The sequence below is a fragment of the Diuraphis noxia genome, unplaced genomic scaffold, assembly GCF_037042655.1.
Source record: "Diuraphis noxia isolate RWA-SAM2 unplaced genomic scaffold, SU_Dnox_SAM2 contig0002, whole genome shotgun sequence".
NCBI classification, from domain to species: domain Eukaryota; kingdom Metazoa; phylum Arthropoda; class Insecta; order Hemiptera; family Aphididae; genus Diuraphis; species Diuraphis noxia.
In genome coordinates, this window is record NW_028301712.1 from 34,437,849 (window position 1) to 34,456,643 (window position 18,795).

An 18,795-nucleotide genomic window follows, 5' to 3' on the forward strand; every position below is an offset into this window, starting at 1 on the left:
AAAGAAATCTATTCTTTTCGCTTGAGTATAAATACAACAGAAGTGCGTGTAATGAATAGTTAAATAACCAAACAATCTCGTTATAAATTTGTTAACCCTTCCGTTTTATGCAGGCATATAAAAGGTGTGTGCAGATTTCGTCTCATTCAATGAGATACCATTTAGGATTCGGGGCACCTTAAAACGCTAAGTCACGGGGCACCTAGTTAACCTTTGGTTGTAGCTACTGGTAAACAGTGCAGGTCAGGTTAGTCTACACGTGCACACGACTTATGATTATTTTGGCCTTTACAGTCAAAGTCTTACATAATATTTCCACTAGGACTGTTTACATGACAAATTTAACGCGTAAATAAAATGCAATAAAGGCTTAAATGTTTTAGGAATAAAGATTATGATTCATAAATTCGTTAAAAATAATAATAGTGTTATTTTTTCAAACGGACGGCTTAAATTAATTTGTAAATTACAGTTTAGATTGAAGAACATAAGATTATTGTACACAACACTTTCTAAATTATTTTAAACTTGGTAAAATAATTTAATTAAAATATTAAAATATATGGTTTTAAAACAACGACCTCTTCTGGCCTAAACACAATGTTCTAATAGATTAGGGCAAGATAATTGTTTCGTTAAAATCATAAAAATGATAATAAGCCATAATAACTTAGAAAGATAATATTAAACTGTTTAAATAAAGAAATACCAGTATTAGTTAAATAATTAGTGAATACATTTATAGACTATAGAGACTGGGCAGAATCATATATTATTATCATTATTATTATATTAAGATCATATATAGAAATAGAAACTTAGAGTTATTTTGTGTAACTTTCCGTTGGTTGCTTAACAAATATAGTATATTTCTGCCGAAATATGTATAATTTTATTTTTGGATAGTTGTCACTCGAACAAAATGTTACATCATTTTTGAACGAAAATTACTAAGGTCCAGGTCCCAGGATAGATGTTTGTTGTGATAGTTAACATGAAATCAATGTTATACCATCGTATTCTAAGTAAGATTAAGGGTTGACCTCAGTCAGACCAGCACTTGCTTTTAATTTGAACATTGTTCGTACTTTTCCGAGAGATTTTTCTCACGCTTATAAAGAAATGTACTGATGAAACCAAAAATTGTTCTTTTAAAATACACTTGAGATATGATTTGCAAAATATCATCGATGTGTTACATATCCTTTTCATTAAAATCTTTAAGCACTACGTTTAATTAAAAATGTATTCACAGAAAATATGAAAATAATAATAAATAAGATGACTTAACAAAATAAAATAAAAAAGGAATCAGAATATAAATTAAATTAATAACAATTTTCAGTGTCGTATAACTTTATCGCGTATAATAAAAATAGAACATTTAATGCCACATTTAAACACTAAATATGCGATATGACGACTTTGAAATGTATGTTTTATCTATAATTTTACACTAACTGTTTATTTTATACAGTCGTAGACGTTTAGTTACAGAGATATTACAATTTTTATTTCAAAATTTGTATAATTTAGACATAATATGCTAATCCTTTCGTCGAGGCTAAATACAAAATAAATAAAACTAAAAGTTATTTTACTGTAAAGAATACTGTACATTGTTATACATAAACATAAACTGTATAATTATTGATTTATGACTGATTTTTTACAATTTATTTCTTCTTTTAATAGTGACTTTATATTTTAAAATAATCAAGATTATTTAAATAAATATTATTAAAAAACGCATTTCTGAGTGTATTGTTATATCAACCTATATTATGTATCAAAGATAAATTTTCTGGTTTAGTTGAATTTTGTAAACATTTGTAATTAATACTCACATAAAAAAATTAGTATCGTTGAACGATACATTTAAAAATATTTTTCTTATAATATTATAACAAGAAAACAAAATCGATTTTATTCAAACTAATTTCGCACAAATATAGCCATTTTTTGGTAACCAAAATAACCTAACTTGAAGCATCTTTATCCCATCGTCCCACTTGGTTAATCATCTAAGGTTAACTTTTTAATCAGCGTCTCACCCGGGTACTACACATAAGAAAAAAACTCTTCTTAAATGTTCGTCTTCTGCTGCTAAGACATAAATTCCGGATTAACATACTAAACTAAATACCAAATTACTCGTATACAGATCATTGTTTAAGCCAACATGGTCACCAACTCTGGAATTATGCCAAAAAAATTCAATCACATCAAAACAATGTTTTACACTCAATCTCCATGCCTATTATATTTCCAATTTTGCTTTTCACTCGCACTTAATAATTGAAACCATGAAGGAGCTAAAACGAATTATAAAGGTTTTTTAATGGAATAATCTCGCACCCCAACCCCCTCATATCAAAATCATTAGCCACTCACAATATCATAGGAAATCATAAACAATATCTGAAAAAAATTGGAGTTTATACCTTAATGATAATAGCCTATAATGATATTAAGAGAGAGAGAGAGAAAAAATGATATATACAAAATATTTATGTTTATATGTTATACGAAGAAAATGTAGTGCTACTTATTACTGAATGGCTTCTTTCCTCAATTTTAAATTTGTTATTCATGTTTTTATTCTTGTAGCATAATTTCTTATTGTGCCCTGGGGCACAGATTTTACATTTCTAAAAAAAAAAACTTATTACCAATTTAAACGAATTATAATAATATGCTAACACTGCTAACAGTTTGAATACGTATTACAATCATATGTATAAAACTATAAGCTTTTATTTTTGTAAAATATGTTTTCAGGGTAATATAATATAATGAAATTAATTTTGTTTTTTAATTACATTCATCTCTTTATGGCACTTTCAAATGTATTGCGTAAAATAGATTGTACAAAGTCATAACAATAAAACCATTACATTTAATCACTTTATTGTTTGGTGACTAAATTATGTTTAGAGAAGAAATCGTAAAGTGAACAGCGTAGGTATACACTCAAACAACTTTCAATATAAAACGTCAAGAATGTTTAAAATAATATATCATTCTGAGTTTTGATGAAAAAAATTAATTTATCTATCTATCTACTTATAAGATAAAGATAATTTTTCTGCGTTGTGGTAGATTATTTATAGGTTTTTAATAGTTTAAATATCATTATAATAATTTTTCACGTTACTATTAATTGTGTTTTGTACTTTTTATACGAATATAATTTCCATATATTTTCCATATGTATATACTAACTTTGGTAAGTATGTGTCATTTCCAAAAGAAAGTAACTTTGATAACAAGACGTCTTTCATTATGATAAAGAAAAAAACAGATTAGTCGTAATGTGTCTTTTTTTCTTTGTATACAAAAACTTTTCTTCATGAGATATGTGGCAATAATTATAATCGTTCAACTGTTCAGATGCCAAAATGATTAATGCGTGTAGTTTTCATGTGAAAAAATGAGTAAAAGTACACGACGAAACTTGTGAAGAAAATAAATATCGCATGTTGTATGTGTATCGCGTAATAAAATCATAAACATAAAAATTCTAACTTTTTTTCAAACGGTTGGTTATTGAAAAATACATTTCTCAAACTTACCTCTTCAAAGTATATTCAATTATTCAAGCAGGCTAATGGTGAAACATTATTATATTTTAATACAAATTCACGTTTTATATATATTTGGATGAACCTATGTTAATAGTACTTACATATTGGTATTTATTGTACACGTGACTACGTGAGTATACTTGTTTAAATTAGTTTTAAACGGTAAAAGTTTTCGTTAATAAGTTAATACGTTTTTATAGCCTCGTACCACTTCTAATTGTTATCATAATTAAACAAGGCGCAGTATCACATAATTCATTATTGGAAATTTTATAATTTTATTATATTAAGTTTTTTAATACGTTAGAACAAATACAGACACAAATATATTATATATGTATACGTAAGCAAATGCATTAAGTCGTAAAATCACTTCAATCCTATTTTTACTCAATTAATGAATTTTGATAGTCATATTATATCTCCCAGGATTTATTTGCCGGTCGCTCCTAAGTATACTTTTAACCTGAACCATTATTACGGTAAAATTATGGTAGTATCGAAAATAATAAATATTTTTTTCGCAGATTTTAGTCCTTATCTATAGATTTTATGGAATTTTAACACGGCGCTACGATAGCCAAAGATGATAATGTGGCGAAGCCAAAATTATAGATAGGTATATGAAATTTTAATTTAAGATTAACTTAAAAAATTATGAACGAAATTTATAGAGACCAATAATATTGTTATTCAATTTCAGTTACTTGTACGTACTGTAAAGTTTGTAGATTAGTGTCTAAACTTGGGCCATTATTCACGGAAATTCGGTTAAAATAGTATGATGGATTTAATTGCTGTAATAGATTTTTTTTATTGCTTAGGATAAAAAAATTTAATTTACTGTGGACTGTAGTTTCTTTTTTTGTTCAACAATCGTAACTGCCTTTATCTAAGATTTATTGATTTGTTATTTGAATCCGAAAGTGGTTCTGAGTTGATGATATTTAACAATATAATATTTAATTAAATGTGTATGTGTCACATGAAATGTACATGCAATAAAAGGGTGAATGTATTGTATCCGTAAAAAATAAAAATAGGTTTTCGTTTCCGCACAATTTACAAAAACCACTTATTTTAGTAATTATTATGCTTTTAAAACTTATTGTCTAACTAAAAAAAATATCTTTTAATATTATAATTGAAATATGGAAGAACTCTAAATTCTAATACAATTTTTGCACTTATGTAGTGCAATATTTTTTAACTTTTTAATATAGTAATTATTACTATAAAAACTGTTAACTAGGTCTCTTAAACTAGATGGACATATAAAAAGTTTATTATTGCTGAAATTGCTGAACTACTATTGCAAGGTTAAAAATATCATTTGAATACTGAAAGTAGGCTTATCAGTGGTTGGAGATCACTATAGTAAAGATGATTGTAAATTCGATAATCGGTATTATGCGGTATCATTTTGTAACATCAAAGGCACTACAAACAACGTCTAACAAAATTTAAATTTTATAATTTGAATTTTAAAATTAAAAGGCTTGATTAAATTGATGAGATACAAATTTAAATTAAGTATTACAATATAATAAATGAAATTTGTTTTGCATATATTAGAGTTTTAGACGTTTTTTTTCCTATAATATAATTGATTTTTAGTTTACTTTTAATTATACCTATCTATAGCATATTTGAAGGAACAAATATTTATGATTGATTGTGAGTTTTATACAGATGTGATTTAATAGATAAGCTTCATAAACAATTATGAAGCTTATCTATTTATTATTATCAAAATAAAAACATTTTTATGTTCCACGCATATTATTTATTAGTAGATATTTTATATTTCACGGTATTTATTTAGTCCATTATTGTATTATACGCATAGTCCCGTATGACGTAAGCTATAAAGTTATGTTGGACATAGTGACTTATATAGTCGCCAGTCGGTTGTTCACCTCGTATTAGATAGCTGGATTAGCTTGTCATTTTCGGGGACATAATAATTTAATGTATCTAATGAAAGTAAAGCCAAAAAAAAAAAAAAAAAAAAAACCTATTTCATATCACTATAAAAATTAATAATTAAAAAAAATTAATTTTCTGTCTTTGAGCAAGAGATAACGTTCGAACTCGAGTCTCCATTTGGTGACCACTGGTAGACTCAAACACGATACACCACTATACCTACTCATATACATATATGTGAAACATTATATCACGTAGTATTGTTATTATTATTATTTATGTAGAAAAATGACAATATTAAAACGTTTTAACGATAATATTACAGTATGATGTATTATTAATTTTTAATTAGTGTTGACGTGGACAAGGAGTGACGGAAACTGCGCGGGGTGGCGTATAATACGTAATAATATTATTGAATCAGTCGCGGTAGTAGCGCTACCCCCGCTCACGGCCTACACACGGGAACACGACAACGACGGCGGGAGCGGGGATCGGATCCGTCGGAGACGCGACGGCGGGCGGCCGCGCGGCGACCGTGCTGTCCGGCGTGAAAGACGATCGGCTTCGAGGACTTGGAGTGGCCGGACGTGTTCGACGACCGGTACTACGATGACGACGTGGACACGCGCTCGGTGCGGCCGCAGCCGCTACGGGCGGCCGCTGCGATGGTGAACAGTGGTGCTGGCCGCACCGCTCTCGCTGGCACCGGGCACTACCATCACCACCACCAACACCATCACCATCACCACCTCCAGTCGCAGTCGACCACTAACTTCCTGCATCACCACCACTACCTGCACCAATACCACCACAACAGCGTGTATTACCGCGGCCGCGCGCACCCGCAGCGCCGGCACAACATTCACCACCATCTCGCGGACAAAACGTCCTACTATCATCACAACCATCACCACCACCGGGGTCAGTCACCGTCTTCGCCGCCGCCGACGTCGCCGTCCACGTCCAACCGGCCGCTCTACAGACGGGTGTACAACTTCATCCGGCAGGCGTGGACCGGCGTCAAGTTCTCATTAGGTCAGTCGGTCGATCGGTTGGTGGGTCGTCGCTACTCCTCCAATACCGACCAGCAGGTCAACGCATGTACGCTTAAACTGTAGGTTCACAGCTGCGTCGTCAGTCGTAACGTGTGTCTTTTATATTATTCAGCACTTTGATTTGTAACCGTGGCATCATTCAGTAACTACTGTGATCTACTACGGAAAAATTTCCAGAGTTCGGCTGAACTTTTAATTTGATCACGACGGACGGCGTGTCTGTAAACTCGGCTACAGTCTGCTTTTTCTCCGGAAAATTGCTGCGATGTTGAAATCTCTGACTCGTGGGTTTTCTCATACTACTCTAGTCGGTTTGATTAATATTAGATGTGTCCCATAAACGATCATCGTTCATTGTTCCTTACCTGAATATATTTCAACGTCCACCGTAAACATGGTGAGGATGTTTCACAACGCGTGTCTCCAAGTATTTACACCGTTTACTCTGAAATGTATTCATTGATCTTGCATCGCTCCAAGTAGTTTTTTTTACTAGAGACTATTCATTAGAAACAGTGCTTTTATTTAAAAAAATCCTATAGAATCGCTATTGTAGGAAGATTTATTTTAAGAAGAATACCTTTAAAGGCTTCAAATAGTCAATATTTTGAATAGTCTTATATTTTATTAAAAACGCTCCGATATAAACAAATAATGTAGTGTCCGTATAACCATTGATTAGGTATAGAATAATAAATTATTCTGTAATAAATGGTATAACTAAATTATTTGAAGTGAATAGATAAAAAAACACCTACATTAATATTACATTATATCAAATAATTATAATATAATTAACTAATTAAATTATAATTTTCTTTTTTAATATCATCATAATCACTTAATATTCCTGTTATTGTTTTTTTTATTTGAAATTTAATTATTTACAAGTACATTGCGGGGTACTCCTAATTTGTTTCACTAAAATGTTTCATCGAAATAAAACAAAAATATTTAAAACCCAATTTACCTAACTAATAACAAACTCTTCTTGTTTTTAATACGGTTTATTTATTTTTTTTTAAACTTTAGTAACAAGTTTTAGCTTGAATTTGCATGTGGTACAATATTATAATATTATGAGTTGAGGGTTGCTTCATTTAACCTTAAAATTAAATTACAAAACTATTATGTATAGAAATGAAACTTAAGGAAAAGAGAACTTAATTTTAAGTTTTTATAATATCAACTAATTACAGTGCTATTACGTAGTTTGGTTCTCTCAAGTTAAAACGACTTAAATCTGCAGAAGGCATTTGTACAAAGTTATCAACACAAAATTTACTGATTTTAGTATTTTATACACACGCACATCGACTATTATATGCACCAACTAAGGTGATTTCTAACCTAGTTATTTTCTAAATGACCACTCATTTTTATCGAAAGTTATCGAAAGGAGCTCTTCTGATGAGTATGTTTTAATTCAATATACCTACGTAATATTCTAATAGGATATCCGAAGAGTATAATATGGCATTTAAACCACATTAACCGACGTACGGACGATAAACCAAACCATATTATACTCATTACATGCGATGTGTATCTGTGGCATGTATAATTATAATAATTGGTTTTGTAATAAAATATTTAATATCGCCTTTGAAGTGAAACGTTGTCCTTTGTTCTACGATTTCGTGGTTTCAATATTCGAGCCGGTATTGTATAGTAGATAACATATAATGATAATAATACTAAAGTGCATAGATAGACGGAAATATGTCATTTTATAAAGATTTCCGTTCTGATAAAACCATGAAACACGATTGTTTTTCACTAATAAATGTCGTATTTTTGAATTTTTTATTATTTCTGCTGTTGTTATCATTAGCTAGTAAGTTGCATACAGTTTCATTTATAATTAATTATCACAGGTATCCAACGCTCACGAATCGTTTCACCGAAATGCGTACATGCCTAATACTATATAGTGGCATAATAGTTACCTATATTATTTGTGCAAGTTGTCATATTTTGTTGTATTGAATATGGTTATTAATATTTTTCAACTGTTAATGCAATTAAAATGGCATGTTTAGAATAGTGCAAATATTTCGTTAAATATTTGTTGCATGTTGTTTATCCATCACAAAACATCAAAATTAAATTAAACTGATAAACAAACCAAGTACATATAAACTACGATTCACTATTCCATACCAAATAATAATAATAATAATAATAATAAAATAAATAATCGTTCATGATTTTATGACCACTCGTTTAGGCTATAATATTTGTTTAGGGTTTGTATAATATTACGACCGTAATAACTTTGACCAATACCGTTTAAACCCATAAAATAAAAAGGTACACATTTAAATCGCTAAAATATCAAACTATGCTATTCACGACAAAAATACATTAATATACACGCATAATAATGTTATATTATATTGATTGATTTGAATACTTGAGGTCCATCTATTCGTTTAGGTTTATACTATTATATGAGGAAAATAAACGCTAATAAAAAGCCGAAATTTCTATAACCTCTTACATCAGCTAGGAGTGGCTTATTAGAGTAGATTAAGTTTTTAAACTTTGGCACACTTCAAAACCACCGAACGATGCTGGCCTATTACGTGAATTGTTTGGTTATTATAATTTAAAAGACGCAGACGCAGCGAAATTACAATAAGTTTCTTTTTCGATATCGTAAGATTTTCTTTTTTTTTGTTCCTCCTTCTTTTTTCATCGAATCGAATACCGCAGCGATACAAAAAACAACTTAAACATAAGTCGCTGTAATATGGTCGGGATCATTGATCAGCACCAGGTCGAGTCGGGGACGCCTCCCGTTTTTTCAACATTATAGACCGTTAAGTATTGTAGTAATTTGTGTACGGGCGTCTCGGAGCGACGGTAAGGTCAAGTGTCAATTTATAATAAAATGCACTGTTTCAGCATGTTTCACACCGCTTTTAGTTCACGTAGAAATTATTACCATTTTAGCTTGCATTGCATAAATTATATTCGCTGTATAAAATACACAATATTATTCTGCAAATGGAAAATCGGTCCGCCATGATATTAATATATTTTATTAATTATGACGACGTTTTCCGCTTTAGATTCCGAATTTGACGATTTGGAAACACCACCCAGGTACAGACCCGAAAGCGTACAATACTTTTGCCGGACGACAGGTTTCACGGAATCGGAAATCAAAAAAATTTACCGAAATTTCAAGACGGAATGCCCAACTGGGCTCATCAAGGAAGATGCGTTCCGTGGCATTTACTCGCAATTTTTCCCTCAAGGAGGTAACATTCCACGGAAATATACACAATATACTGTAATTTTCACTGATTTCTTTTATTTGTGTTTATTATTCTATTACAGCCAACATAAGTCAATACGCTCATTATGTCTTTCAATCGCTGGACCACGAAAGAAACGGCATTCTAAATTTTGAGGTGAGTACAAAATATTAGACTATTTTTTTGACATGTATTCACCAAATAGAAAACTAGACAAGTACATCTTATAAATCGTCATTAATGTCCATTATTATTATTATATTTATTTTAAACTAACATTTCTGATAGATGTCTTGATTTACCTTAAAGTATAATTTAGTTATGGGCGATCGCTTTCACTATGAATTTTTGTTTAGATATATATTTTTTTTAAATGTAATCTTTCACTACGATTACATTAATGTATACCTACATATATATATATTATTTTTGTTACATATTAAGATATACTTATGTTAAAGACGTTTATCTGTTAAAAAAAAAAAAAAAAAAAAAAAAAATAGTATATTTTACATAATTTATTTTTGACACAATGTAATAGATGAACTGATTTTTAACAATGCATATATAATTCAATACCAAGTATTCGTTTTGTTCCAAGGGTATCTTATAATTACAACACTTGAATATTTGGTTTATTCAAAAATTGCTTCTGGGAAATTTTTAGGCTCTACAGTTTATATTATAACTTATATTATAGTGGGTATTATAATATTAATTAAATGAAATTCTAGTAGGTACATAAAATTAAAATTTACATTGCATATTTTGTAGTTAATTAACTTGAAATTACGTCACTTTTACACAATTATAAACTTTATACGGGTTCTAATTTAATACACTTGACTTTGAAAATACGCTTCAATTAGGTACTGTATTGTAGTCAAATATACGTCAAATGGGAAAGGGTGGCTTGAAAGCCTTGTTTAATTATATTATATTATTAAATATATAAAAAGATTTATTTTATTTTAATTAACATTCTTTTATTTCGAAACGTAAAAATGGAAAATCAATTCCGATACCTAATATATCACTCGTCTAATTTCGATTTTGACGCCGGCCAGAATTATTAAGATTCACTGAAATTGTATTTTGAGTAGATTAATTTGACGACATGTTGCATATTATCAATTATGAGTTGTTCCATTAGATTTGAAAGCCATTATTCATCGGATTTCAAAAACGAATCCAAGTAAATGGTACTATGTATTTTAAATGTAATAACTTACTGTAAAGTCATTTTTTATTTTATTTTTTATTTTTTAGAGCCATTTGAAAAAAAAAACAATAATAATGAGTTTTTTCAATGTTTACATTAAAATAAGATCATTATATAATTCCCAATAGATTGGTTTTGTATCATAAAAAGTGTCTAAGAGTCTAAGACATTTATACATTTGTTGTTTCTCAACATAGTATGTTTATTGAGAAATGCAGCCTAATTTAATCAATATTTTTTTCTATTACTTGAAATCTTAAGTTAATTATATTATTACCATAATCCTATTTTAAAATTATATTAAAACTACTTTCGTCGGGGTGATGATGTAATAATGTGATTATCACTATTGTCAATGTGTAGCAATATATGTATAAGATGATTCACCAAGCATGTTTATTCTTATTTTTGTTTTCTTGTTGTTGTTTTTTATTTCATGAGTACATTTTCGTTCAGATTTCAATATTGTTGATCGTTAAAATTTGAAATTTTGATTTGCTTATTATTTTAAGCTGTTATAGTTTAATGCATCATTAATTCAATAATACTACCACAATACGATAATTTGAAGTACTCAAAAATTAAAAGCTGTTGAGTTTTCAAGAACACTGATTAAAATAAATAGGTTTCTAGGTTTATATCACAGTGTTCAGTTTATAAAATATTAAAAGTTAATATACGAAATTAAAAAAGAAAATATTATAAAATATATTATAAGCGACTTAAACATTTTTTTTATAACGCCGCTTTTACCGAGGGTGGAGAAAAAGCATAGCTAAATATTATAAGATTGAGGTAAAATGAGGTAAAAGATTATGCGGCGGCAAAGCAGATTTTGTTTGGCGAGTTTTGATTGGATGATAAAAACTATAGTGGATTTTCGCTCTCCCCTTATGTTCTTATAACATTTTTCGTCTTGATATAGATAACAATTTATTCTATATAGAAGTTATTTATTGAGCGTAAGGTGAGTAAAGTGAAATAACATTCCTTAAAAATATTCTGAAAAAAATAAAATAAATTTTTAAAATTGATATTTGAAACCGTTATTCTTATAATTTGTTGGAATAACTTTGATCGTCAGATTATGTATTTGTGTATAATATTATAAACGTTCAACATTTGCATTGAGCACCGTTATAATTAAGTCAATAGTAAATAAATAATAATTATTTACTTGGTATGGATAATAATATACAAAATAGAGTTTTCGATTTTCGATTATTAATAATTATTCATCTCCGATCTCCATTGATCTTAAATATTTTTGGATTATATCGTTAGAATAAATACCAAATATATTTTACTCGATAACGGATCATTGTTAAAAAGGAAATTTTTATATACATTTTTTTTTAAATCTTACTGTTAATAGATCAACATCCAGGATTAGTTTGGGTCGGTTCTTTGGTGATGAGAAAGGAGTGGGTTAAATGAGTTTGTCTTATTTAGGCTCAGGTGATTATTATTTCACCAATCCTGTTTAGAGTAAGGAGAAGTTTCAATTTTTTTTATGATGGGTTTTATATTCATTTTTTTTTTTTTTTGGGAGTGGTATTTTATTCAAATTATTTTGCCATGTGTCCTTAATTTTGTGGTTGATAGTGTTGTGTGTCTTTAAGACAGTGATTGGTTTTACATTTATGGACTGTAGAGATGTGGCAGCTTAATTTGAATTTTTTAGATTATCAATATTACCTATAAATTATTACTGTTTGATTTAAATTTATATTTATCAATATATATCAATTCATATGATTCAAAAACAATTTTTGTGTTTATAATTTTAGGACTATACTCATACACGAGTTTTTTAAAATAACCTATGGCAATTTTACACTTGATGGATGTTATTGGGTAAAAAATATCAGCCATGGTCTTAAATTTATGGATTACATGGTAGGTTTGTTAATTTAATGTCGTTTATATGTAATGGTTAATGTAAACATATTAGATTAATCTTATTTCCATAGTTAGATATATCGGAATAATGTACATTAAATATTTACACGATTGATGAAAATGAATTAATTCCAATAGGCATTAACGACTGCATATTTGGATTTAAACATGGTGACAAAAGAAAGAAAAAGCTTTCAAATTAATATTCAAATATATTGATTTATAATTCAAAACCATTTTCACTGAAGTGGTATATGTTCATAAATTAAAAAAAAAATAATAATTTATTTAATATTAGAATTGTATGAAATTGTTTTGGTATTTCTATTTTCGTATTTATTTAAGTTAATATTCATATTAGCTGTATTTTAATAAACAAAACAAATAAATAAATAAACAGTAAATACTAGATAAGATTTATTTTTTAATAATTATTTTAGATTTAGTTTTGGATTTGATATTTTACTCGTTTTCATAAGAGATTTATAAATAACGAAATACGACGCACGTTGCACATACATAGTAAACTACCCGAACCAAATATTTTGAATAAGATTATGAAAAATATTAATTTTCCATTAACCAAATATTGTGAAGAAAAGCACAACGTCAAAAGATTAAATATTTACCTTTTCCATTATGTTGTTGACTACAAAGGATTTTTTTAAGAGCAAAAAAAAAATAAAATAGATTTCTTCTTTTCGAAGCGACACTTTAAAATAATGTTTATTTGAATCTGAACAATAAATTTTAATTTTGTATAAATCTTGCAAACAACTTGTTTGAAAATATTTTATCACCATATTGATGTATTATGGAAATCTATCTTCATAAATCAGTTAAATATAAATACGAGTATTTAAAATTCTATCGTAATATAAAAAAGTTAGGTACAATTAATTACTATAATAATAATAATTATTAATTTGTGTTTAGGGTAGAATAAAAATAAGATTATTTTTTATGTATGGATGAAAATTTGTATAGTGATTTTTTTTTTTTTTTTGGAATTTTCACATGATTTAATATAGGTCTAGACTGCTGTTAAGTCTTTAAAAATAATGGAATAAACAGTCAGATATTGGAATGCATATTTTTCGGACTAATAATTATTTTCATTACATTTTAAACGAATAATTTATTGGTTCAAGTTGGTTCTACCAGTAATACCGATTATTTAGTATGGTATATTAGGTAAAATTAAAATTAATATTGCAAAACAATAATATGTCCAATATTGTCCAGAGTACGAGTTATAGAGTAAACAAAATATGTTTGCATATACATTTATCGCCGATTATTTCATTATTTACTATATTAATAACTCGAATCCTTTATACGCTCCAGAATAGTTTTTTGGCACCTTCCAATATTGGTAACTGTATATTATTATCATTCCGCGAAATAAACATTTATTTCAATTAGTATAATTGAGTAGTACGGTACCTACATATAAATGTATATTATTATGTAACAATAGTACACCAACAATATTGTACCCGTAATTTATAATATTATGGTACAGTGTAGGTAACATAAGACTGTACACATGTTTTTACCATAGTTTCAAAATTGTATATGTAGATACGTATGTTGTGTAGATAAATAATAATATGATTTAGTCTTATGAATAACCGGCGGAAACAAAACAATTAAAAACTGATAATATCACAGTGTCGTTGCTTACCCAAATATTTTTCATCTCTAATTTATACAAGGTGCATCGAGACTGGTGGAACTTTTTGAATTTTACCATACGCAAATATAAAAAATAAAAGTATGAAAAAAATCGTAATTCAAATCGACATTTGACCAGCCACCTACTAGCAGTTTAGTAAAAGATACTTTTTAGAAGTGTTCAAGCAGTAAGCACAGTTATAGAATATAGATATTTATTTTGATAAGTATTTAAAATACATATTTAATTACTAAGTAAAAATATTATTTGAGTACAAATACAAATACTCAAAAAATATTTATCGATTCTTTTCAAATACGTATTTTCATTTTTATAATACATTTATTCACGTTATTAATGAACAGAACCAATTTTCATGTTTTACGTTAATTTTATATAGCATCTTATATTATATTATAATCTGCTGTAAAGCCTGTAACTATCAAATAATATACCAATCTGATTTTTTTTTTCATAGTAAATAAGAATAAGACATTAATAGATTCTTATTTTTTTACATGATTAAAATTAAAACTAAAATAAATAAATATTTTAAAATTAGTATTTCATTTTTAATACAGAAACTTTTATAGTGTATTTAAAATACGTAGGTATTTGACTACTTAAAAAGTATTTGAATACTTTTATTCAATCATTTAACACCTGCAGATTATTTACTTATTAGTTGGTTTGAAAATCCAGTTTTACTTACGTTAAAAATCAAAATTGGTCATAACCCGCTGGTGCAAATTTTAAACATAGCTTTAGTAATAGTTTATTTTTAAGGTATTATAATGAATTTATTAGGTTTAATAAGTAAAATGGTTTTAATAACTGATGCATAACTTATTCATATAAAAATATCAATAACAAATTTTTAATTTTTCGAATTTATCAATTTTTAGTGTTTAAAATCTGACTATTCTTTTTATATATCTTGGATTATTATTAAATAAAAGTAATGAAACTGATTATTATACCGGAGCTCTCAACTGATACCTGTGCACATGACCGTAATAAAACGTACGCAAAGAGTTTAAATACTATTATTGGGATTACTTCTAAGGCTATTGCGTCACCCAACGCGCAACAAGTTGTGGCTCGATCTTTTATAAGGTATAATAAAATATTATTATTATCATATAAATAATATAACAGTGCATTAATATATAGCCATGCGTATATACATTTTTCACCCTTTTCGCGTTTAGAGCTTTCGGGTAAAACTCCATGATGAGTGTAACCGTATACGCATTACACTATACAACATTATTATTATACAGGTACGATTCTTATTTTCGAAAATCCAACTCAGCCATTAGTCCCCACGATCTCGGTGAAAATAGACGCTCATCGGAGTTCAGTCATCCCTAGCACCGGCGGATGGAACGGACACGAAACCCATTAGCCAAAAACCGCTCGTATACGCAGAATATAATATAATGTATATATATAATGCAGTCGGCGAGTACTAAGCCCGTATCGAGTTAACTTTTCAATCGAGTCATTATTATATAGTGCGTGATACTATATATATACAGGGTGGTTCACTAAGTATGCTAACTCCCTCTCCTCATTATTCACATTTAGTAATAAATCCATAAAAATTCTGATTGGAATTTCTAAAATATACTTAATACCTACCGCTAACCCAAATTTATGAAAACTTTTTGTATTACTTGAGTAGTGTCTTCTGGTGAAACAAACTTCTGTATTTCTAATGCGAATTCCATCTACCTTTTTGAGTGGTTAGGTTTTTGAAAATTATGACATACAAGCAGTTTCTCAATCCTTAAAATTAAAAAGTTAAGTAACTTAAAAAAGTAGTTGTATTTTGATTTTGGTACTATATTAATATACACTTTTGAAAAAATAATCCATCATATAAATTAGAGTAAGAAAAGGTGAATCTTATTTGAAAAGCAGAAGTTAGCATCACTAAAATACTTTTCTTAAAACAAAAATTTTGAAAATTTGAGAATACGTATTTCAAAATTCCGAAAATTTGATTTTGAATAACTGATTTATTGAAAAAAAGAAGGAATTATACTTGGTGAATCTCTCTGTAGGTTAGGAAAAGTAAGGTTAAGCGTACACACGACATAGTAACTAATACCTAAGCTAAGCGAGTGTGTGTGTTTGGGTATTGGTGAGTGTATAATATAATATAATATATTACGTATGCATATTATACATTGTTTAAGCACGGTATTAAACCGTATAAGCTCCATACCATTCGATTGAGCTATGTTTTGTTTATCAAGCAAAATATGAGTTCGATGGACATTCGTCCTCACGTCAAATATGAGATTAATATTTATTTTCCTTTTACATTAAAATTTCGCTGATTAATTTTTTACTATTGTATTTAGAATGTATAATATAAAACTGAATTAACGTCATATTAGATACATTGGCATAAATATACAAATTAGAAACTTTGTGGACTGTGGTTACCAATCGATCTAAAATGAAACCCGCATTAGGATATTGAAGCTTGGTGTGCAAATGTACATCTGTTGAAGTATTGTTACGGTTCGTATTGTATAACAGCAAGTGATTTTGATTAAAAATCTAACAATTCATATAATACTTGTAACTCATATAAACATAGTATTATGTTTAGGTATATTGATTTTTTATCTGAACAAGGAAAATTGTATCTATATTGTCTTAATTTATACGAATATTAAATTAAATTGTGCTAAAAATCAATATATATGTGGTAACAATAACAAGCATTCGTTGTATTATTAAAATTACTAAAATAATTATAATATAATATAACTCATCAATGTAACATATTTTAAAAGTATAAAGTATAGAGTAATAATTAATCGATACATAATAAGTTTCATTGAGTGGTTTCATTTTTTCAGAGGTGAGGTTTGCTGAATCATTTTAGATCATTTGAAATCATTATAAACTTACATTTTTGTTTGATTTTATCGAATATTTTATATAAATAATAAACTATTTTTAATATATTGAACTAACTTCATGTTTTATTTCTATGGAGTTATTTTTAATCTTCTGATTATGTATTTATAACTGTTTTCGGTTAGGTGATTTTTATTACACACCGTTAACTGTTGTTTTTTTTAAATATATAAATTAAATTATATGTATTTATTTAAAAATCATACTTTTGCATCGGAGTTAAAAAGTACTCATAAATATTGACTAACCTTGGCTGTACAAAAATGTATATAACGATGATTTAACGTACTTTTAAAATGTAATGTTTATATGTGTATATGTCAAAATATTGAAAATTATTAAATCACGTATTGTTTAAATTATAAACCGTTTAATATGAAGAAACCAATAACAATATAGTCTTAACTTCTTAACTATACTCGAAGAATGGATGTTTCAAAATAAAATGCTTAGAAAATTAAAAAAATTAAATACAGTATCAATATTTTTGAATTTTCATAAAGTTTACTTTGATTCGCGTGAGAAATTGAACGGATGAGTCATGGTTTAAGAACCGAGACTTTTATCGAGTAAAAATTACGCTGTCACATCATCGTGACTTATAATAAGTTAACGTATACCGTCATAATGATGAGGTGCCGGGAAACGTTATAAAAACTTTTTAATTGCTTCTATTGAGTTGGAGTGCACTTGTGCTGCACCGGTTGTATGTATTAATGCAGTACCTCTCTCCATATTTTTCTGTAATTGGATTCATAGGTTAAACAACATGTAAACGTTATTAGCACGCCGAAAGTTTTATATTATGTAAACCTAGCCGTAAAAATTATTATGATTATTTATATTATTATAATATAAATATAAACTTGAAAACAGTAAATATAAACGTTGTCTTGAATGAATATACAATTTATACAAATAATATTATTTTACCAACCATGGTTTTAATATTTTATTATATGTACATCAACTAAAATGTATAATTTATAGTTGACTCGATACCCTTGACCAAAACTTTTAAAAGTAATCCGATCGATATTTTACGTATATTGTAATTTATATTCATATTTACATTTAGGTATATTATACTTTCCATCTGCATGGGTAAATTTCAAGTTTATAAATGTGAATTTTCTTGGTAACATCAATACATCGTATATTATACACTCACATCACTTCGTCAAACGCCGCACAAAAGTACAAATCCATGTTT

At 28.0% G+C, this 18,795-nt stretch overlaps 1 protein-coding gene across 6 annotated transcripts in view; it reads left to right on the forward strand.

Moving 5' to 3' along the window:
• The window catches only part of LOC107165584 (Kv channel-interacting protein 4-like), a 150,527-nt gene that overhangs the window by 49,437 nt on the left and 82,295 nt on the right, over positions 1 to 18,795 (forward strand). For 4 of the 6 annotated variants that reach the window (XR_016190164.1, XM_089218888.1, XM_089218887.1 and 1 more), the window contains 3 exons: positions 5,869 to 6,554; positions 9,652 to 9,843; positions 9,923 to 9,996. Coding sequence is in view for 5 of the 6 variants with exons in the window: in XM_089218888.1 (XP_089075014.1) it covers positions 6,185 to 6,554; positions 9,652 to 9,843; positions 9,923 to 9,996 (636 nt within the window). In the remaining variant the exon portion in view is untranslated. The remainder of the gene's footprint in view (positions 1 to 5,868; positions 6,555 to 9,651; positions 9,844 to 9,922; positions 9,997 to 18,795) is intronic. The other 2 variants (XM_015513906.2, XM_089218890.1) reach the window with 1 other exon arrangement.